At 41.0% G+C, this 23,255-nt stretch overlaps 1 protein-coding gene across 5 annotated transcripts in view; it reads left to right on the top strand.

Annotated features, from left to right (window-relative positions):
- Positions 1-23,255, top strand: part of AMPH (amphiphysin) — a 185,798-nt gene that overhangs the window by 41,081 nt on the left and 121,462 nt on the right. For 2 of the 5 annotated variants that reach the window (XM_045003579.1, XM_045003581.1), the window contains exon 1: positions 2,828-3,087. The exons of 2 other annotated variants lie outside the window; for them this stretch is intronic. In XM_045003579.1, coding sequence (XP_044859514.1) covers positions 2,899-3,087 — 189 coding nt within the window. In that variant the 5' untranslated portion in view covers positions 2,828-2,898. Of the gene's footprint in view, positions 1-2,827; positions 3,088-23,255 lie in introns of those variants that run through there. One more of the 5 variants, XM_045003578.1, reaches the window with a different exon arrangement.

The raw sequence follows: 23,255 nt of genomic DNA on the forward strand, positions 1-23,255 counted from the left end.
AATCCCACAATAAGAGCTTCAATACATAGTTGTACTTAATCCATAACTCCCCCACCCCTTTATGGCTGTGTGTGGGGATAGGTGTAAAAGTATGATGTAAAATGTTATACAGTACTGTGATTTCTCACATGAGACTTATTCCATATGAAAAGTCTAGATCGTCAATTAATTGTTACTCTTGCTGTTGGCTGTTACTAAAGATGGAATAGGCATATTTTGCATCAGTGGCCTGATCTCTTGCAGCCATTTTCTTTCAGATGTTTCTCCATATTACCGACTTGTAGTTTATTGATCATTTGAACCTGTTAAAAGAGAGAGAGAGATGGGGAGAGAGACATTAAAACAATATCTTGTCCTTCTGAAAAGGAAACTTAACTGAACCAAACTTTAGGGAAGTAATGTACAAAGAATATGAGACTGCTGTGAATCATTCTCATGAGAAGCCTTAGAAATCTGAAATTACTTTCCTTTACCTCTCTGTGGGCCAGATTTTCGTTTATACTAAGGCCAACATTAGCCTCCCTGAGAGTACAAATGGGCCTTAGAGTAGGTATAAATGAGAACTGGAGAATGCAAATGTGTATTTTAATTAGACCTGAGTGAATAATTCATTGTGAATAATATAGTCTCTTTTTCCACCAGCATAATATGCTTGACCAGATATGCAATTTCTTCACTTATTTATTACTCAAATGTATTTTTCAATGAAGTCCTCAAAATGTTTCCTCCAGCTACAGATTAATGGCCAAACTTCATTCCGTGTTCCTTGAGTGCTGTGTTGCTTCATCTTTTAAAGCCCTGTTTACATGAGATAATTGTACCAGTTTGACTTTAATTGATTTTTAAACCTGTTTATGTAAATTCGTGTCCACCCTGTGTGGACAGTCTTATTTTGGTTTAGCTTAAACCAATAATCCACTTTAATTTAACCAGAAATAAGCCTGATTTAAACTGGAATAAGTGTGTCCACAGGGGTGTTGACACTTTGTTAGCTAAATCAGTTTAAAGTCACATCTTTATTTAAACCTTTGCAGTATGTCAAAGTGCTCTACATATGTTTTAGTGAGTCGTAGCAGGGTCCACACAGCAGGCTAGCATGCTGTAGATTTACACCCTAGCTTGTTGTGCACCAAGTCTTCATGTAGATAAGCCCAATATAGTATTTTTTGTTGTTAATTTAGAACCCTGCAGGTTTCAAAACAAATCAGAACACCAAGGTGAGATACCTGTCTGCTGTTGGGAACATCCAAATGCATTCACACTTTGGCTTGCCATTCACTAAGTTTCTGTGTAGAAAAGCCCAAAGATTTCAGTCATGCTAACAACTCTATCAGCTGGTTAGATGTTTCTGCAACAATTTTTAATTTTTTAATGTAAACTAAGGTCTTTAGCTGAATTCTTTCACTAATAGCTATTCCAACCAGTACTGTCCATCATCCCCATATACTGCATAATAATCAGTATGAGATGTGCTATATCAGGGGTGGGCAAACTACAGCCCACGGGCCGTGTTCAGCCCATCAGATGTTTTAATCTGGCCCTGGTTCTGGGGCTTGCCCCGCTCAGTGCGTGCTGTGGCTCTGCGTGGCTCCTGGAAGCAGTGGGATGTTCCCTCTCTGGCTGTCCCCATCACAAGCGCTCCCTCTGCAGCTCCCATTGGCCGTGAACTGCCTAGCAATGCCTCCATGTAGGAGCCAGAGAGGGGACATGCTGCTGTTTTCAGGAGCTGCTTGAGGTAAGCACTGCCCGGAGCTTGCACCCCGACCCCTTCCCATGCCCCAACCCACTGCCCCAGCCCTGATCCCCACCTCCCATCCTCAGAACTCCTTGGTCCCAGCTCGGAGCACCCTGCTGCACATCCAACCCCTCATCCCCAGCCAAAGCCCTCACCCCCTCCCGCACCCCAACCCTCAATTTCGTGAGCATTCATGACCCGCCATACTATTTCCATACCCAGATGTGGCCCTCGGGCCAAAATGTTTGCCCACCCTTGTGCTACATGGTTTTCATTCTTCCAGTGAAATATCTCTACATGAGCTTAAAATGTCCATGTCATTATGTGCTCAGATACCAGGTTGCTTTCATGGTCTATAGCAGGGGTTGGCAACCTACAGCACGCGTGCCAATTTTTAATGGCACGCCGAGGTCCCAGCTGCCGACCCCACTCAGCCCGCTGCCGGCCTGGGTGAAGGGACCCCCAGGCTGGTAGTGGGCTGAGCGGAGCCGGTGGCCGAGACCCCGACTGGCAGGAGTCGGTGGCCAGAACCCCAGACTGGCAGCAGGCAGAGCGGGGCCCTGGCCCTTCTCAGCCCACTGCCAGCCCAGGGTCCCGGCCGATGGTCCCGCTCAGCCCGCTGCTGGCCTGGATGGACGGAACCCCGGGCCGGCAGCGGCCTGAGCGGGGCCAGCGGCTGGAACCCCGGCTGGCAGGAGCCGGCGGACGGAACTCCAGAGCGGCAGTGGGCTGAGCCGCTCAGCCCGCCGCTTCTTTGGGGTCCTGGCCGCTGGCCCCACTCAGGCCACCGCTGCTCTGGGGTTTCGGCTGCTGGCCCCTTGCCAGCCGGAGTCCTGGCCGCCGGGACCCCAGCTGGCAAGGGGCTGGCAGCCGGAACCTGGAAGTGAAAGTAACTCGGAGCGTGCACGCTCGGAGCTGGCCGATGCTAGGCCGCTCCGCTGTGACTGGAGGCATGGCGTGTGTCACGCTCCCAGCTGTGGACCTGCTGGCTTCCGGAACTCTCCGGCAGGCTGGCGCTGGCAGCCCCATGCACCAGGCTAAGCAGCAGTCAGTCAGGCAAGTGAAAGGGGCCGGCGGGAGGCACAGTGGAGGTGTTCGCATCCCAGCCTGTCCTACTGCCCCACTCTTGCCACTGTGGCTGGATACCAGGGCACTACAGGCACATGCCGTCCCTGTGGTATGCACAGCTGCGGCCCCTAAGGGGGAAGGGGAAGGGAGTGGCAGGCCAGGGGGTTTTCTGCCGCCGCCCCCCATTTGCCTGCAGATGCAGTGACCCACACAGCTGGCCCACAGCTCCCTTGGCAGGAACAGGAACAGCAACAGCATGGGGCAGGGACCCATCCACCATCCAGGTAACCTGGCTGCAACCGGGACTGTCCCTGGCCAGCCCCAACCCCCCCCCCCCCCCCCCGCCGCAGGACTTCCCCCCTACACACACACATCCCAACCCCCTGCCCTGTGCCCCTCATGCCACCCAACCCTGACTTCTGCACCTCCCATGCTCCCAGCCCTGACTCCTGCATCATCCACATCCCCACCCCCTGCCCTGAGCCCCCCGCCCCCAACCCCCTGCCCTGAGTGCTCCCCCACACACCCACATATCCCCAGCCCCTGAGTTCCTCCCCCAAAGGAGGGGTTGCAATATGCCAGTACCTGTAAGAAATTTAAGTTACTGCGTGGCTCATCCCGCTGCTGGTCTGGGGTTCTGGCCGCCGTCCCTTCTCAGCCCACTGCCAGCCTGGGGTACTGGCAGCCAGCCCAGGGCTCTGCTCCTGGCTTCAACCCAGCGCTCTTCAGTCATCCCCTGCTGTAGCCCACATTGGAAAACTCAGCAAGGAAAAGCAAGGGCAAGGATCACACTAAACTGATAAGATCTGCATTTTAATTTTATTTTAAATAAGCTTCTTAAATATTTTAAAAACCTTATTTACTTTAAATGCAACAATAGTTTATTTATATAATATAGATTTATAGAGAGAGACCTTCTAAAAATGTTAATATGTATTACCGGCACGCGAAACCTTAAATTAGAGCGAACTTGGCACACCATTTCTGAAAGGTTGCCTACCCTGGTCTATAGACATAGTTTATAGAAAAACTCTCATGCCTCACCTTCCATCCCAATGCACACACTAGAAATGGACTCAATCCGGACACCAGAGGTGAGATTTTCAAAATTGCCTTAGTGGTTTAACTAAATGGCACAAGTTTCATTGAAAGTCAGTGAGACTTGTGCTCTCAAGACACTGAGCGCATTTTGAAAATCCTATCCTAGACAGGAAACCATACTGACACTGATTTTACTTTGAAGAAATGACACTTGCTGTTGGACAACCGTAACTTGCTCGGGATCCAAGTAATTCACAGTGAAGCACCTTCACTCACTGAAAAATTTGCATGACTTGTAATGTATATGAATGAGACAAGTATCCCAATGACATATACCATCTTAAAAACTACACCTAAGGCCTGATTCTACCCTGGCTGGCAGCTTGTGTAATCATTTACCCATGTGCAAATTGAGTACAAACTCATTTGAAGTCTGTGGAATAACTCATATGAATAAAGTCTGCATGATTATTAATCACAAAGGCTCTGATACAACAAAGCACATAACTTTTAAGCACGTGCTTAAGTGCCCTTCTTGAATAGAGATGCTTTTCCTGAATTAGGGCCAAAGTTACTAAAAGTCTTAGCTAAAACTCTAGTCATCATTAACTGTCTTTTTTGACTTTCTATTACCGGTACTTTAATAACACAGTTTCCCGGTTCGTTCCATTCCCTTACTTTTGTTGATATTATGCATTGATTTTTAAAAGCCAGCCTTCCTTTCTGTGACCTCAATCTCTGGGCACAATTAATGTCACTGAGACATGTAACTACCTGTTCTGCAAGCACAGCTAGTTATGAAGGGGATCCATAGCGGCGCAAAGAATCTGGACCATTCTCTGGTCTGATGGGGTAACAGGGCATAATACTAGCTTACCCTATCTCCTAAAGAGATAGTTACAGCACAGTGGCACATAATCTTCCTGTCTTGGCCCCCAGAGTACAAGATTGTTCCTAGGAGGAAGAGGGATGTGGTCTACATCCCTGCAATTTCCAACTGCTGGAGGAGACTCTTGAGGTCAGATGTAGTTAGGGACAAGATATAATAGCTCTGAGGCTGCTCTCAGTTGTGCCATAGCCCCAGCCTATCTTTGATCTCCCTCCAGTCCAGTCCTGTGATGAGTGAAGCTTGTTCAAAACAGAGGGCTCAGTAAAGCTGAGTTAAAAATATGGCCCTCTTTTCATAATAGGACCTTTCTTTGAACTAGATAGACATGGCATTTGTCTTTGTAGCTGTTGATTTGGTATGTAACTAAGATACTTTTTTAGTTCTCATCTCTGTCACCTTCCTCTGATGAAAAAGCCTAAAAATGCTGAAGGCAAGTGAGAACTATAGACACTTGACACTACCTAAAACATCAAAAATAATTGGAGATCTGCTTTTGGACTCTGCTTTTCAGCAACAATCTAGTCTTGCATCTGTACAAATTAGTCTTTTTCTATAATCTATATATTGTTAATTGGGCTCAATTTTATGATCAGTTGTAGTAATATATTCTATAAACTGAACACTATGCTCCACCATCAGTACAGCCAGTACCTTTTTCAGGAACAAAGTATACACATTTCCAGCAAGAGAACTCTATAAGTAGTGTTCCAGGCTGATTTTCACATATGGGTTATTGTCCAAACTTATCCTTTCCTGGGGTATGCCTTTGTTAAATTAACTTGCATTAAGAAGATAAACCATGGTTTGTATTTAGCTGTTCCTAAGTTTTCTTCCCTGAAGGAATCCTCTGTCTATAGTTCTTTCAGTCTTTGAGAAACTCTCAACCCTTTTATATTCCTGACTAAGTAATGAAACCCACCAGGTACAGTTACTAGGGTGAATCAGCAAAATAGCGCTGTATCTCTGTGAAGGGTCCTAGTACCAGACACCAAACAGACAGACACAGTATATTTGTTTGCCACATGATGTTGCCTTTCTCAATGGTTACAGTAAAATGGGAAAACAATTGAATAGATTCCTCAGTCCCTCACCATTCCTTTTGCAAGAGCACACTCCCTTTTATATAGGGTTTATTACAGGTAAAGGAGGAAAAAATGTTGTGGGAAACCCTGGTTAAAATATTGAAAGCACCTCTTAGATATAGAATAAAAATTCCATTCTGTATTATGAACTTTTACTGGAATATTTATGAAGCATTTGTGTGACATGACTGCAATGTAATCAAGATAAGAAAGCGCTTCCAGTGTTTATGTGACAGTTGGTCTACTGTTTAGCATTAAGACATTTTGTCTTTATTTTCTTAAATAATCTCTTCCTCACAGATGTGGTGATTGCTTCCTATTTAATAATCAGGGGTGGCTCTAGCCATTTCGCCGCCCCAAGCACAGTGGCATGCAGCAGGGGGCACTCTGCCAGTCGCCGGTCCCACGGCTCCGGTGGACCTCCCGCAGACTTGCCTGCGGATGCTCCACCGAAGCTGCGGGACCAGCGGACCCTCCGCAGGCTCGTCTGCGGGAGGTCCACCGGAGCTGCCTGCTGCCTTCCCGGCGACCAGCAGAGTGCCCCCCGTGGTATGCCGCCCCAAGCACTCGCTTGGCGTGCAGGGGCCTGGAGCCGCCCCTGTTAATAATACAGCCTCTGTTTTGAAGGTACCATTTCTCCTCTGCTTCTTCCTTCAAGATTTTCAAAACGATGGCTTACTCACTGGAGCAGTAATACATGTTTCTCCTTCCTCTAAGATTGTGGAATAACCTTTCAAGGGAAGGGGTAGGAACCCCATCACTTGAAGCATTTAAAACTAGACTGGTTGAACAACAGACAACATACTGGAGGGAGCAATCCTACATTGTCAAGAATGATAGGGGGTCCCTTCTAGATTTAAAAGATTTGATTCTATACCATTCTCTTTCCATTTTGTATGATATGAAAAACTCTAACCGAATTCCAGATCAGTGTTGTTGTCATCCAGCGTTATCCTCTTATTTTGTGGAGAAAGAGTTAGGGAAAACATTAAAGGCTCCATAAATAATTGCGTGAAGACAGCAGCATGTGCTTCAGAAGAACTGTATATTTCTCACTGGGGCCATATATCTGTTATTGCATAAAAATCTTGCACAGTGATGTCGATTATGCAGTAAAGTTTCAGAAATTTCTAATCTTTTCCAAGTATGGCTGTATTCTGAAAAAAAAAACCCACTCTGTGAAAATGCCATAGTTGAGTTCCATGCTTGCTGTGTCTGTATGATTTTCAGATTAAATCTACTCAGTTTACAAAAAAACAATAGTTTTCCTAATTGACAGCATGGCATACTTAATCTGAAAGTCAGAATGGGTTATTTCTGTTTACACATTAACAACAATAAAGAACTTGCAATTGGAACTTGCTTAAAGTGTGTGAACAATCGCAGAACAGAATAGAATCCAGTGTACTCCTTCCCATAGATGTATAAGCACTGCAGTGCTAAGAGGAATGTAATGTAGTGAAAATGTATTTTATTGAGAAAAATAAGCAGCTATGACTTTGAAAGGCAGAGAGAGCAGATCTGTTGAGTAAAAATGTACCATTTTTACCCTAGAATTATGCTTTAATAAAATAATGTTCATGTCTTTGGTTGGCTGGGGAATTATGATTAGTGTTACAGAATCTTGCATGGATTCTCTCAGAGATTCCTAAAATGTATTAAAATGGTTGGCTGGTCAGATTGGTCTGTCCCAAAATAATTTAATCACTGTGAATGATGCAGTTCTCACCTCAAATTTCTGTTAACATTCTGAGATGCCACTGTCACATCATCTTGCAATACATGGAACACAGCCTCCCTTGATCTAACAATAAAGACTTAGCAATGTGGTACTTCTGGGAGATATTAGGAACCAGTCACCCTTTCTGTTATGCTTTATTGCTTAATGAAAATTCTGTTCTGCCATATGTTTTTGAAACACCGTGTCCTTATGTGCTGTTTGCTGGGTTGACTGTATTTAGATTTGCCAGTATACGTGCCGCTCTGCAGTACTTCATAATAAGCAAAGAGAGGAGATCTGATTCCAAAAGGAGTAAGGGCTTGTCTTCATTGCAATCGTAACCTGAATTTTAACCCAAGTATTACCCCATATCTTGAATCCCACCCACACACAAAACCCCTTCACTCAACTGTGGTGGTGTTTTTAACTCAACTTGGCTGGCCCATCAGGGACTATAGGCTACAGCTGGAATTAACACAACTCATCAGCTGCTAATGCAGCTTGTGATGCTATTACAGTAACTCTGCTTCTCAGTTGCTATTTGGTGGTGTGGTCAGTCTTATTAGGCAAACTAGGTAAGCTATGGAAATCTAGGATCTTTAAGATGGAGAAATGACTCAGCAGTGATGTTGCACTAATGACAAAGCTAGATGTTCAAGTGGCATGGTAAGGAGAAAACTTAACTGCAATAAGGGTCATCTATAGGATACAAAAATATAATTCCTTTTACTTTGCAGAGTCCAAAGCAGTAAGTAAGTATGACATCCTTGAAGTTTGAACGCAGTTAATTTTCCAACCCCAGATGTTGCCAGGGCTTTTCAAGTATTTGAAAGTTGTAGTTGAATTTGTGCAGCTTTGAGGAGCTGAATTATATGATGGGGAAGTAAGTAGCTTCTTGAATAGTAATGCTTTAAAGAAGTTTTCATTTTTAAATTATGGTTCAGAATGGCACAGTTGGATTTTGATTGATGCTTGTGCAATCTATTCTGTCTCAAAGCTCAATTTCTTATTCATTTTTTTCTGGCAGTGGCAAGTTTTGCTGCAACAAATTCCAAATTAAAAATCTGAAAGGTGTGCCTGTGCAGGGGTAAATTACACCCAGAAAGGGGACAATGGCAAACAAAGTTAAAATTGTGGGGGAGATGGTTGGCTAGACTTCTACATCCATATTTAGATTATTTTTTTGTGTGGAGCATATATAATTTGCAAGACACTTTAGAATGTAACTGTTCTTGTAGTAAAGCTGGCATATTGAGTATTCCCACTGTGATTCCCGTGCAGCTGACATTTCTTAATGCTGATTAGGGCACAGTGTCTCAGAGATCTTCAGTAAATTGCTCTGATCTGGACACTGAATGCTTTTATCTTTTTACTTTCTTCAAGCTGCTTCTTGATTAATGTGATTTGCACACAGTAATTTTAGGTACTTGCACAAATATGAATGGGGTTCTAGACTCCATTTAAGTGATTTCTGTTATGGAAGAATAGCCTACCCCAGATATCTCTGTGGTCCTCTTTTCCTGACATTCCATTTCACTGATTCTTTTTATTATTTTAAATCACTGATATTTTAATTAGGGCTGTCAAGTGATTAAAAAAATTAACCATGCTGTTAAACAAGAATACAGCGTATATAAATATTTTTTGGATGTTCTCTACATTTTCAAATTTATTTATTTCAATTACAACACAGAATACAAAGTGTACAGTGCTCACTTTATATTTATTTTTTATTACAAGTATTTGCACTGTAAAAAACAAAACAAAAGAAATAGTATTTTTAATTCACCTAATACAAGTACTATAGTGCAATCACTTTATTATGAAAATTAAACATGACAAATGTAGAAGTACGTACAAAAAAACCTGCATTCAGAAATAAAACAATGTAAAATTTTAGAGCCTACAAGTCAACTCAGTTGGACGTCTTGTTCATCCACTCAGACAAACAAGTTTATTTACATTTGCAGGAGATAATGCTGCCCACTTCCTGTTTACAAGGTCACCTAAAAGTGAGAACAGGCATTCGCATGGCACTATTGTAGCCGATGTCACAAGATATTTACATGCCAGATGCGCTAAAGATTCATATTTCAACCACCATTTCAGAGGACATGTGTCCGTGCTGATAACAGGTTCTGCTCAGTAATGATCTAAAGTAGTGCGGACCGACTAATAGTGCTATGTTCATTTTCATCATCAGAGTCAGATGCCACCAGCAGAAGGTTGATTTTCTATTTTGGTGATTCGCGTTCTGTAGTTTCTGCATCAACGTGTGGCTCTTTAAAGTCTTCTGAAAGCATGCTCCACACCTCGTCCCTCTCAGATTTTGGAAGACACTTCAGATTCTTAAACCTTGGATTGAGTGCTGTAGAAATCTCACATTGGTCCCTTCTTTGTATTTTTCAAATCTGCAGTGAAGTGTTCTTAAAATGAACATGTGCTCTTAAAATGAACATCCGAGACTCCCATAACATGAAATATATGGGGGAATACAGATAAAACAGAGCAGGGGACATACAATTCTCCTCCAAGCAGTTCAGTCACAAATTTAATTAAAGCATTATTTTTTTAATGAGTGTCATCAGCATGGAAGCATGTCCCCTGGAATGGTGGCTGAAGCATGAAGGGGTGTACGGATGTTTAGTATATCTGGCATGAAAATACCTTGCAATGCTGGCTACAAAAGTGCCATGCAAGTGCCTATTTACAATGTCACCAGAAAGTGAAAACAAGAAGAGGACAGCGTTATCTCCTGTAAATGTAAACAAACTTGTTTGTCTTAGCAATTGGCTGAAGAAGTAGGACTGAGTGGACTTGTAGGCTCTGAAGTTTTACATTGTTTTGTTTTTGAGTGCAGTTATGTAATAAAAAAACCCTCTACATTTGTAAGTTGCATTTTTACAACAAAGAGATTGCACAACAGTACTTGTATGAGGTGAATTGAAAAATACTATTTCTTTTGTTTATCATTTTTACAATGCAAATATTTATAATAAAAAATAATATACACTTTGATTTTGAATACAACACAATACAATATATATGAAAATATATATGAATATATATTCAGAATACAATATATATGAAGATGTAGAAAAACATCCAAAATATTTAATAAATTTCCATTGGTATTCTATTGTTTAACAGTGAGATTAAAACTGCGATTAATCATGATTAGTTATTAATCTTTTAAATCGTGGTTAGTTTTTTTGAGTTAATCGCATGAGTTAACTGATGGAGTTAGTTTTCTAACAATATGCTGAGGTATAGGGTTCAGTTTTACTCTGAACAAGAGTGTCATCTACTAAATGACCAATTCTATTTCCTGCGGCATTGAGGATTTCCACTGAGGTCACCAATCCAAGTACTGACCAGGCCTGACCGTGCTTAGGTTATGCAGTCTGACAAGTTCACAGCATAAAATAGTGTGGCTGCAAGTCTGTCTCAGAAGGATGGACAGAGTGGTGCCCTAATGAAGTGTGTCTCAACTTTTTCAGGTTGCCAAGTCTTTCTTTGAAGTCAAATATTTTTAGTCTTACGTTTACTATACAATTATCAGTAACATTGATAAGCCTGATAATTCTGTGTGAGAGAGAAAGGGGGTGGAGGGCTTGACCTTGAAGGGTAAGGGTATAGTGGGAATGGGAGAGCTAAATTTTCTTTGCTTTAGATGGTAATAAAATTTGCAATACCTTGCAACCCTTCTGTGATTGCCTGTTATGACTGGCAGGTTGAGTGACACTGCCCTAATATAAGAGTTTACCTCCTTTTATTTTCCTCATCCTCCTTCAAAGCTGCTTGAACTGAATGTCAGTCACATGGAGTATGAGTCAAACTGAAATGAGACTGTTGGAAAATGAACAAGGGCTGGGAGTGCCAATGTAAAAGTCCTGCTGTGTGTTCAAGGATTTTTCACAATTTCTGCTTAACTTGATATGGGGCCTAACAAATGCAGTAGCTTTCAACATGTTTTGATATGTATTTGACAGTGTTTGCATTTGATTGTTAGTAGGAGAGGAAAAATAATCATGAATTTTAAAAAACGGGTGGTTTGTTAGGTTCTTCTAGTATCGCTGCTTGCCTAAGTTCCTCAAGAGCAGAAGTGAAACTGTTTTGGGAGACACCTTGGGGAGATTTCCCCCTCCCCCCCGTGTGGGATAAAACTCGGTTTGATATTGGAACCAGAGCTTATATATTCCTATACAAAGAAGGAGTTCCTGGCAGGTTATATTTATGGGCAGAAGACAGTGGCAACGTTGTCAGAGACATATGTCTAAAGGTGTTCTAACCATCCCGGTGTAGAACTGGACAAGGAGATTATTTCCAATGACTGTTAATTTTGGTTGCGACAAGTTAACTCAAGGTGAATTGCAATGCATTTGATATATGTTCTGAAGGATTTCTCCTCACTTTGGAACAGTTGGTATATAAATGGTAAGGACCAGACAGGTTTAAAAGAGATCATCCAAGACACTATTGTGTGTAAATTATATGTCAGCTCCTATCATAATTTAGAGGTGAGCAAATAAATACCTCTGGAGAGTCTTTGATAGGCAAGTGAATGGTAAAATTATAGTTTTATAATCCCTGGCCATCAGTGGTTCCTTAGAGTACTTTCAAAGCAACACATTAGCTGTTTACTATACTGCATGCAAGTTAACATAGACTACATCAGATTATACCTGTGGCAGAGATGCCATGTAAACTGTTGAGTTCAGGATATTGAGAGGATGGCTAAGGTAATAAACTAGTGGCATCCAGACCTTGCCCAATGGAGGGCCACATCAGTTACAACCTTCAGGATCCTATTAAATTACTAATCAGCATAAAATAGTGTAGACTGCAGACAGCATAATCTTTAATGGAGCCGACAAAGTCTGGGCCACTTGGATGCATCATTGCACTGTGGTCCCTGTAATCCCATGGGTCACATTTGGCCCATACTTGACTCAGCCCTATGTTAAACAGTCTTCAACATTCAGGTCTGTGGCAGCTAAAGCCTGTTCCACACATTTAGGGGTTGAATATTATGATGAAGAGATTTGTTAGCGTTAAATTATGAGAACAGTTAATTGGTTAATGTTAATCTGGTTTGAGCTGAACATCAGTTTAATGATTCATTTGACTGTTTATGATTTATGTATTTGAAGTACCTGTAGTTTTACTGATGATAATGTATTGGCCAACTCCTCCTCCAGACTGGAGACCCATGATGTTAATTGTTGTAAAGAGAGAGTTTATATATAATGAACTTCAAATGAAGCTGGGAGTCAGAGTACTGTTGCCCTAGCTTTAGTATGTAGCAGGGGTAGTCAATAGGTGGACTGTGGGTCAAATCCAGATTACCAGATGCTTTTGAAAGGACTGCAACATCGTGTTGTTTGCTTATTATCAGTATTCTTATTGTTTTTGTATTTTTTTCTGGAGTCTGGACCTTGCCCAAGAAATTTGTACCTTGACAAAAAATAATTGATTACCCCTGCTATAGAGTGAAGAGCTTATAAAGGAGGGAGAGCTCTGTTAGTTTTTGTCATCAGCCTGTTTATTCACCTCTTAAGCAGTCCTGCTAATTGGCATTTTTTTCCCGTAAAAGGGTTACTGCTCTGCCAGATTTGTAAAAGGTTTTCTCTATATCTAAGCCATAGTCTGAAGACTGTAGTGAAATTGCACATATGGCAGGAACGCTCACTGCAAATTATCTAGCCTATGTAGCTGGAGGAAAACCAGACCTCCTTCCCCAAGTAGTATTAGGAAAGGACATTGCAGGAATCAATCACTCATTAACTGATGGCATGGAAGGGACTAGGATCTTTAGAGTTTTATGTAACAAATGCCAGGATTATTTCTTTTGGCAATATTAACAGAAATAAACTGTGTTTTCTTCTCCCCCTGCTCCTGCCAACCTCGTCGGTGGAATTATAATTACTTTAGTTGTATCAACCACCTCACATTCCATTTGGCTATGTCTACACTGTGAGGTAGGGGTGTGATTCCTAGCTTGTATACACATACTTGTGCTAGCTCTAATTGACCTAATGTGAGTATAATATAAGTAGCAGCATAGCCATGATAGCATGAGTGATGGTGGCACAATTTAGCCATGCCAAGTACAAACCTGTCTGCACCTGGTGAATACAAACTTGGCAGAGCTAAGTCATGTTGCTGCTGTTGATGCCCATGATACCATGGCTACACTGCTATTTTTACTTGCACTAGTTGGATAAGAATAGTGCAAGTATGTGTACACAAGCAGGGGAATCACACCCCTACCTCACAGTGTAGACATAACAAAGATGGCAAAGCCTATATGTAAAGTTTAATAGACTGCATTTTAAATTGGGTAATCTAATTGCAAAAAAAAAGTGACACCTCATTGCTCATTTATGTTAAGGACTGTTATAAAGAGAACGGAGATCAATTGTTCTCCACATCATCTGAAATTGGGACTAGAAGTAATTGGCTTAATCTGCTACAAGGGAGATTTACGTTGGATATTAGGTAACTGTAAGGGTAGTTAACTTCTGGAAAAGCAGCAAAGAATCCTGTGGCACCTTATAGACTAACAGACGTTTTGCAGCGTGAGCTTTCGTGGGTGAATACCCACTTCTTTGGATGCAAGACTTCTTCGGTCTTGCATCCGAAGAAGTGGGTATTCACCCACGAAAGCTCATGCTGCAAAACGTCTGTTAGTCTATAAGGTGCCACAGGATTCTTTGCTGCTTCTACAGAACCAGACTAACACGGCTACCCCTCTGATACTTAACTTCTGGAATAGGCTTCTAAGGGAGGTTGTTGAATCCCCATCACTGGAGGTTGTTAAGAACGGGTTGGACAAACACCAGTCAGGGATGATCTAAATGTTCTTGGTCCTGCCTCAGTGCAGGGGGCTGGACTTGATGACTTCTCAAAATCCCTTTCAGCCTTACCTTCCTACAACTACCATATCTTGAAAAGGATTGTTGTGATGAGATCTTTCCAGACTTTCACTTTGGGGTGAGCTGGATAAATACTGAAAAAAGCTGGAATCCTGTTGGTCTTTACTTTACAATAATTCATAAAATTTTAATGGTAGGGTTTTGAGGCTAGCCATCTATTTTCTTGGGAGCCCTTTCCAAGACTTGCTGTCTATAGGTGTGATCCTGATTGCATTTAAGTTAACGTAGGGTTAATGCCAATATCAGCAGCAAATGGGTAAAGTGAGGAAAGGGGAGAAGCTGAAACTCCTTTAGATTCCACAAGCATCTGCTGCTTCAGGGAGGAGTCACTGCAGGGATAATGGGGAGAGCCATATCAACCCTTCCCCCGCCCCCTTGCTAGAATCAGGTAGCCTGGATGTAGGAATAGCTGGCTATGGGGGAAGGGTGCTGATAGGGGGACCTGTCCCATCTCTCTCCTCCTGTCTCTCCCAATGGGTAGCCCTCCAGCATTGTCATCTTATTCCCCAGCTACCAGACTCTTTGAGGGAAAGAATCATTTTCCCCTGGGGGCTGCTTGTCTTAAAGCTTTCTGTCCCACACCATGCTCCCTTTTCTGTCTGCAGACAGACTCTGCTGCTCTTGTTGCTGTGGATAATATCTCTCACCAGGAGATTAGGTTTCCAGGGTCAAAAGGGGTTGAAGTGGGGCTATGAGGGGCCCCCAAACCCTTAAAATCATTACTTTTTTAAATAAAGACCAAGATTGGCTATATATCCACCTTCATCCTGATATTTAAAAAATGTTGTCAGTTGTTCTAAATACCTTTTAAATCACACCCCACAATATCCAGCTAATGAGGGAGCCCAGGGCAACAACAGCTGTCTTTACTTACAGAAGGTGACACTCCTAAACCTGAGGACCACTGTCAGGCAAGGTTCATTCCAAAATGTGCTCTGAATGACATTTCAGAGCTTATTGCATTAATTTGTAAGGGAAAACAAGACAGATACAGTGAATGACAAATGTGGATCTTTACCAAAACACTGTAGCTCCTCACACTGTTAAATCTTGCGGGTGACCGCTCTGTATTATACAACCCAAATTTGGTTTTAGTCCATGTTTTTAAAATAAAAATTCCTTCTTTCATATGCAGATATTATTTTGACCATGTTTTCATTTTGATACTGAATTCTAGACCTCGTTCTCTTTTGTACCAAACCACTTGATCTTGCAACAATATAATCAGGCTAATCAGGGTATTCATCTACAGTCTTGGAAAGTCTGGCAGTATTTATCTGAAACACTCTACTCTGTTAGCAGATGTATTGATCCTTCTGCGGACAGTTTAATTCCCAGTTTAGCCAGTACTTAACCACATGCATAATCTCATTGACTTCAGTGGGTCTTGTGTTTAAAGTTAGTCATGTACCTGACTGAATTAGGACCGTATGTGTCATGAAGGAAATATATGAAAGTTTCTTGAATTATACATCCCAGTCATATGAACCATGTGCATGGAGCATGTCCTACAGGTATATAAACTAGTCTCTCAATTAAATAGGCCATTGTAATATCACAGAGTATGGTATGATCACAGGACAGACTCTAATGATTTCTTTATAGATTTAAATAAAAACCAATATATACATAAGTGCCTGGTATGTTTCCTACAGTACTTCCCTCTGAGTGCTTCAGTGCCCACAGGAAGGAAATGTAGGAATAAATTAACAAAATGCTGGAATTTGCACTGCATTTTTAATCTGTTAGTGGTTCTTAGAGGTTAAATATGTATTTATCAGTATTTTTAAACAGGTACAGTTCTGGTTGCCCTTCAGAGCCATTATGGTTTCTTATGCGAAAAGCATACTGTATTTAAGCTCATAATCAAAATATTTTTTTAAAAATGTCTTTGCAATGAAGCTACCTGCTGCAGGAGCCATTTTGCATAGTTGAAAGTTTCAGCTATTAGTTAAAAATAATAATAATAATAATAAATAACCGAAGTTGCATAAATACAAAACCAATATTCGCTACCTATAATCTTATATTTATTTTTGCACTCCTAATTTTAATCAAATTGGTCTTAAACTTTTTGCTATGTGTCAGCAGAAATTAAAGAATTACAATTATTAATAATAACTTCTGCAATTGATATAGAACTAAATCCTTCTTGTAGCAGACCCACTCAGTGGATCTACTCATAGGAGTGAAGTGAGCAGTACTGAGCCTTAGTTATGTCTCTGAACTTTCTCTCACTTGACTAAATGGCACAGCTCCAGCAGAAAGAGGATCAGGCCTCACAAAGATGCATAGAGAGCTCAGTCTTGCAATCCTTACTCGTGTGTGTAGCTCTGGTGATTTGATCCCACTCCAGTGAGGTGCTGAATGCCTTCTGAGAGATGCTGGGTGCTTGTCAAGTCAAGGAGAGATGATGGGGCATTCTGATATTGGGTCTGAAAACCCTTACTCACATAGTCCTCACTCATATTATCTTGAGCAAGATTGTGTGTGCAAATGAGAACTATTTGTTGGGAGTGAACCTCTACTTTTTAGGAGGCGCCGTGCTGGTCCTTTAATGAGTAAGGATGATTTTGTGGTTAAGGCACTGGACTGTGACACAGGAGATCTGGGCTCATTTTCCAGATGATTTAGTGTGGGGTTTACTGGAAAGGGGAATCATTGACTCCGTCCTGTACTTCACTTTCCCATCTGTACAATGGAGATATTTCCTAACCTCAAGGAAATATTGTGAGCAAAAATACATGGGATATGTTGATCTGGTATAGTGATGGGGCCATATAAGTACCTAGATATACTGAAGGGTTGCTGGATTAGGCATTAAAAGCACTGAGTCACTGATGAACTAATATCTTCTGATTAGAAGTGTGCAGAAATGACAAATATTTCTTTTGGTGCAGGTTGTACTGCTTTGCTGCGTATACATGCTTAACCCCACTTCACACCTAACCTCATTTTCACTGTGTGACACTGTTTTTCTCACCACTGAATTAAGTCCCACAGATTTTTTTTTTTTAAATTATGACTGATTTGTAAAACCACTGAAAATCCAGGAGGGCAGCATTATAAGGCAAAAATTTGCACACAAAACTCTAGAAAGCAAAAAGTTGCATTTCTCTCCCAATTTTGCCATTAACTACTGAGTGCAAAATACATGGATTGTTTCGGATTGTTCTGAGCTATGGATAAATAGAGCACTGTGTCCAAAAGTGAAGGAGGGGGGACTTCAACATGATACCTTGCTGTTCCAGTAAATGTCTCCTTCAGTCTAATTTAACGAGTAGACTTCAGCTATGTACCATACTCCCACTGATTTTCAGTGACAGCTTGTCTGTGGCTGCTTCTTATTGAAGGATGTCTTGTTCTGCTGTTTGATATTACCTGTCTGATACAGACTTCTATTAATTGAAGAACAGCCAAAGCACTTTGACAGCAAGCCTTGCTGTAGCATCACCGTGAACAGATTGTATGCTGAGCAGTTAGAGGCACCTCTACATTTAGGATGGCTAATGAAAGACTTTTTTCTTACTGTATTTCACATTTGGTGCTGTTTCTAAGGAGTAGCATCTGGGGTGGCCAACCTAAGTGCTTTAAGAACCATGGAGAGTCATGCATCAGTTACTCCCTGGCCCATGGCTGGAATTTTTGTTTGAAAGCATTACGATGAATCCGTTTGGTGCATTTTTCGTACATTATTTTTAAAAACTATTTAGGACGTTTTAATAGGTTTATAAATCCTTGCCATGTAACTATCAGAGACCAAACTATCATTACAATGGTGAGTTTTTGTTTAGAGAAACATACAGTAATATAATCACCAGCTCTCTCTAACCCCCTATTTATTGAACATGAACATGGGGCCAAATCCGGAGCTCCCTGCTCCCTATTAACTCTGTTCTCACTCAGGTGAGCTCTCCCTAGCTCAGGTGGAATTTTTGTGAGGAAGGATAATTAAAGCCAAGTAGAAACCTCAGGGCTTGGCCTGTTGAAAGGTCACTGTAGAGGAGGGTGACCTCTTCCCCCATGAGAGCGTCAGCAAGCCATGTTTGAGCTAAGGAGAAGCGCATGGAATGGCAGAGATTTTTCCAGCATGGGTAGACACACCCCTCCTCCTAATGCCTCTCTGTATAGAAATTCTGTAGATACACAGCAGCTAATGCGGGGCATCTGGTTGGGTCCAAGAGTATGGACCTTTGATCTGATAATATTAAAATCTGAGCAGTCCCCCAAATGCTTGCAGACAGCCTTATAGAGAACTATCTTGGGAAATGGAAAAGTCACCTTCAGTTACAGCTAATAAAAATGATTTTTTTTTGCCAATTTTCATAGAATTTTTGACCTTCCTGAAATTTTCTGACCATTTCTACCACCAGATTACCATAGCTCACCTTCTCTAGCAACTAAATAATATGAATACCATCCTAACAATCTCCAGCCCTTACACAGAACCTTGGACATAAATTACATCAGGTTGGTGGACTTGCCTAAAACTAAGGGGAAGGGTTTGACTGTTAAGAACCAGATGTGGATTTAAGCCAGAAATATGTTAAAAAGCACCATGACTTTACTTACAGGTTGCTTGGTCCACTAAAACCATATCAGCGGACTTGCAGAAAGTAGCATGAAGGTGCAAAATAGATATTGTGATTCAGTAGAGACTGATATGATCAACAGTGGAGTTTTAAATTCAAGGTCCATCATAATTAAAGTATTCTTTAGTTTTGACTTGTGATTTAAAAAAAGAGACCAAGTGCAACAGTTTTATTTGTCTCCCAACTGAGATAAGGAAACCTCTTGTGCTTGGTACATTGAAGTTTTTAATTCAGAGATAAAATTTGGAAATGACTGAGTTCTCTTTTTTTTTTCCAAATAGAAGTTGAATGTCTAATTAAGAGAGAAAAACTGTGCCAACCACTATTAAATTAAGGCTTTATAAGTGGTGTTCTGTTCTTGGCACAAGAGAAACTTGATTCATTTCAAGATAACATCTTGCCAGTGTGGTACTGCTATTCAGAACCACAGGAAGATAAATTTTACTAAGTTCATTGTAGTGGGATAAACTGCATGGTCCTTACTGTGGAGGAGACACAATTTATCAGTCTTTGACAGGGATTTTGGCAGTAGTGTCTCTTCCACAGAGTTCTCTGTCCAAAGCTTTGGAAATGTGCTACTAAGACCATTCAGAGTAGCTGGGTTAGGTTATTAGTTTTTTGTTGTTGGTTTTGGTCAGTACTGACTATCAAGTGGGCAGATATTGAATTTTTTGATAAAAGAACTATATGCTGTGCTGGGTGGATTTAAACATCAGTGTGGCAAGACTATATATACTGCTGATCTAAATAATCTTTCAGTAGGCACACCAATAGGAAACATCCAAGTTGCTTTTCAGCCAAATGAGCAAGTATCAGATGGGAGTGAGATCGTTTATTTGGATTTTCATTAATTCCCAAGAGTGGACTTGTGATTTGTTTGGGATGTAATGAAAGGCATAGAAATGCAGTTGGTTATTCTGTTAGGTTTGGGATATCACAGCCTGCTCTTGTTCAGTCAAAAAGGATTGGATCAGTCTTTGTGTGAAGTGGCAGCACCTACAGGTGCAGAAACAGCGGTAGCAAAAGGAAGCGGAGCAGGCAGCTCCTCCAGTTCTTTGAGATGCCTCTATGGCTTCTCCTCCTCCTCTCTTTTCTATTCAGCTCTCTCTTCCTAATGTGTGCATTCTGAACCCGGCAGATTTCAGGACCCTGAAGCACTTCTGTGACTTTTTTTTGTTGTAGACAGCACCCTTCTGCATACTTTCAGCACTCATGTGATAAGTATTTGATGAAACATTAGCAGATGAGAGGCGAATGCTATTTTAAATGCTGTAAAAAGACATTGAGGGACAGCCATCAGAAAGACAGTGAATAGAAAAAGTTGCTGGGGAGACATTGCTACTACTGTTTATATCCCTGCCCTCTCACCTGGAAACCAGGTCTGAGGCTCATCTCCTTCCCGATTCTCCTTGAATTCCTGCTGACCAGCTAAGCTCTCCTGCTGGATCTCTTACAATCACATTAGCAGGTGGCTGTTGTCCTGTATAATCCAGTTAGATTTTATGAGGGTGTCTATTTACACAGGACCAGGTGTTAACTCCCTGTTTGCTGTATGTGTTTTGGGGTCTATCCATCGCAGCACAACAATACACTGTTGTGTTTAAACAAGTGACTGCTTTCCTTAAATGCATCTTTAACTAAAAAAAATAAAAATAATCTGTAACCACCTCTCAAATAAACCTTTGAAAATACCAACAGGTATCGATTGTCATTACCATCAAATATTAATCAGGCTCAAGTCCGTCTTCCAAAGTATTGTGAATCCATACTGCTGCTCCACTCTCATACAAAAAATGACGTTGATTATTTCGTATACCAATCAATCACTTGTTTATAAAGCTTGTGCCTTACTTTTTGTTTGATATGATGACATTTGTTCAGTGTTGCTCCCTAGTGCATCCTTATGTCATCTGCAGAATGATCTATAACGGTGTTCTGTAATTCCTGTAAAAAGGTTATCATAGTCATTAATTTTTCCATGGCATAATTTGCACATTTTGTCATTTGGGCTGTGTACAAAGCTCACATTTTCAGTTCTCATTTTGATTAACATCACAGTATTTTATGCTTGTGTGGATAGTATAGAAGTGCTGTTCTTGTTTGTTAACTAACTGTTCCCATGGCCCTTTACGATACGCAAAACACTAACAAAGAGTGACATAAAATGAACAGTAGAAATGCAGCCATCAGTAAAGCAAGTCTTCAGGCCTCCTGACTCAGGAGAATGGATCAGCCAATAGGTTTACATTTGTACAGAGCCTTTTATCCTGGAGCTTCCCGTAGTACCCTGCAAATTATGTCCATACAACACCATTGAAATGCAGATACCTCTGCTGTGAAATATTCAGGGGCATAACTCCTTCCTTGATGGCCACTGCAGTGTTTGGTGTCCTGAAGCTCAGAGGAGCCAAGCATGAACTGCGACATCAGTAGCAAAGGGATTTGCTGCTATTTATCAAAAGAAGTCAGGTTTTCTCTACAGCATTAATTCAACAAACTTGGTGCTGTGGTAGAAGGAATCTTTAGCTAAAAGTCAAATAAAATTGTACTGGAAGCCTTGGGCTCAGTGTAAACAGGTCAGTTAAGATAGGTTATTGGGAGTGTTCCTTAGAGCAGTGGCTCTCAACCTTTCCAGACTACTGTAGTCCTTTCAAGAGTCTGATTTGTCTTACGCACCCCCCAAGTTTCACCTCGTTTAAAAAGTATTTGCTTACAAAATCAGACATGAAAATACAAAAGTGTCACCGCACACTATTACTGAAAAACTGTTTACTTTCTCATTTTTACCATATAATTATAAAATAAATCAATTGGAATATAAATACTGTACTTACATTTCAATGCATAGTATATAGAGCAGTATAAACAAGCCGTTGTCTGTATGAAATTTTAATTTGTATTGACTTCGCTAATGCTTTTTATGTAGCCCATTGTAAAACTAGGCAAATATCTAGATGAGTTGATGTATCCCCTGGAAGATCTCTGCAAACCCCCAGAAGTACACGTACCCCTGGTTGAGAACCATTGCCTTAGAGCAATTTTTTGCTCTTCATGTATGATGTCTAGGAGGAGGGCATGTGAGGTTAGCTGCTTTTCTTCAGTTTTCCATTTCTGTGTTGTATGTGACTGAGCAGGTGTAAATTTGTCATCTTTTCTCCTCTGTGTCATCTTCAGAACATGTAAGAGGGGAATCAGGAAAGTGTCCTACACACTCTGGACTGGAGGGTTATAGCTTGTTCATTAGTGATATGGAGCAGACTTTCCAGATTGGTTCTGTGCTTTACATGTCAGTGATTCTTCTTGATATTTGAAAAACAGTCCAGTGCATCATCATTGCTGATTCAGCTACTCTGTTAGTAGGGTTGCTAAGTGCAGTCCTCAAGCATGCTTGAAGTAGCTCTATTATAGGAAGTCACTTGATAAAATATCAAGGGGACAAAGAGCAGTTATTTATCAGTGAAGAGGTTTGCTTTGATATTCTTCCAAGCCTTCCACAGCCCTCCTTTGATAAACACTGAAGTGTATGGTGTTGTGTTTTAAATGGTTTGACAGATGTTAGCTTTGAATAAATGACAAATGAATTTTTTCACAGCCACGCATTCATGAAAATGGAGGCCTGTGCAAACATTCTGCAGTCGTCAGCTGATGGCACTGCCAGAAAGCAATGGCAACATACTAATATGGCCCAAGAATAACCTTGTGCTCTTGGAGGTGATAGGAGTGAAGAAAACAAAGGATGAAATTCAGCCCTGGGATAATCAGACACAATTCCTATTGCAGGCAATGGAAGCTGTGCCTGGTGAAACCAAGGCCATATTTGGACCAAAGACTTCTCATTTGTAGTTGAAATGAAGATAAAATGCTATTTCCATATGTGTCTATTTTATCCTAATTAAATAATGAACATTGTAACTCATTTAGCTATGTTATGGGTACTAAGAGCCAGTTAATTAAGTTATTAACATTTTATAAAACATGATGTAATGACCTCCTGGTTTGGCCATGAACTGGGATTGAATCAAGCTCCAAAGGACATGACTACCATTTAAGCTAAAAGGCTAAATTGATTAGCTGGAAGTTGATTAGCTGGAAATAATAGCAGGCTAATACTCTCTTATGCGATCCAGCCAATAGACCAAAAATTTTAAATGATGGTGCCTCAATGTAGGCATTTAAATAAATGACTTGAT

Source organism: Mauremys mutica, chromosome 2 (genome assembly GCF_020497125.1).
Source record: "Mauremys mutica isolate MM-2020 ecotype Southern chromosome 2, ASM2049712v1, whole genome shotgun sequence".
NCBI classification, from domain to species: domain Eukaryota; kingdom Metazoa; phylum Chordata; order Testudines; family Geoemydidae; genus Mauremys; species Mauremys mutica.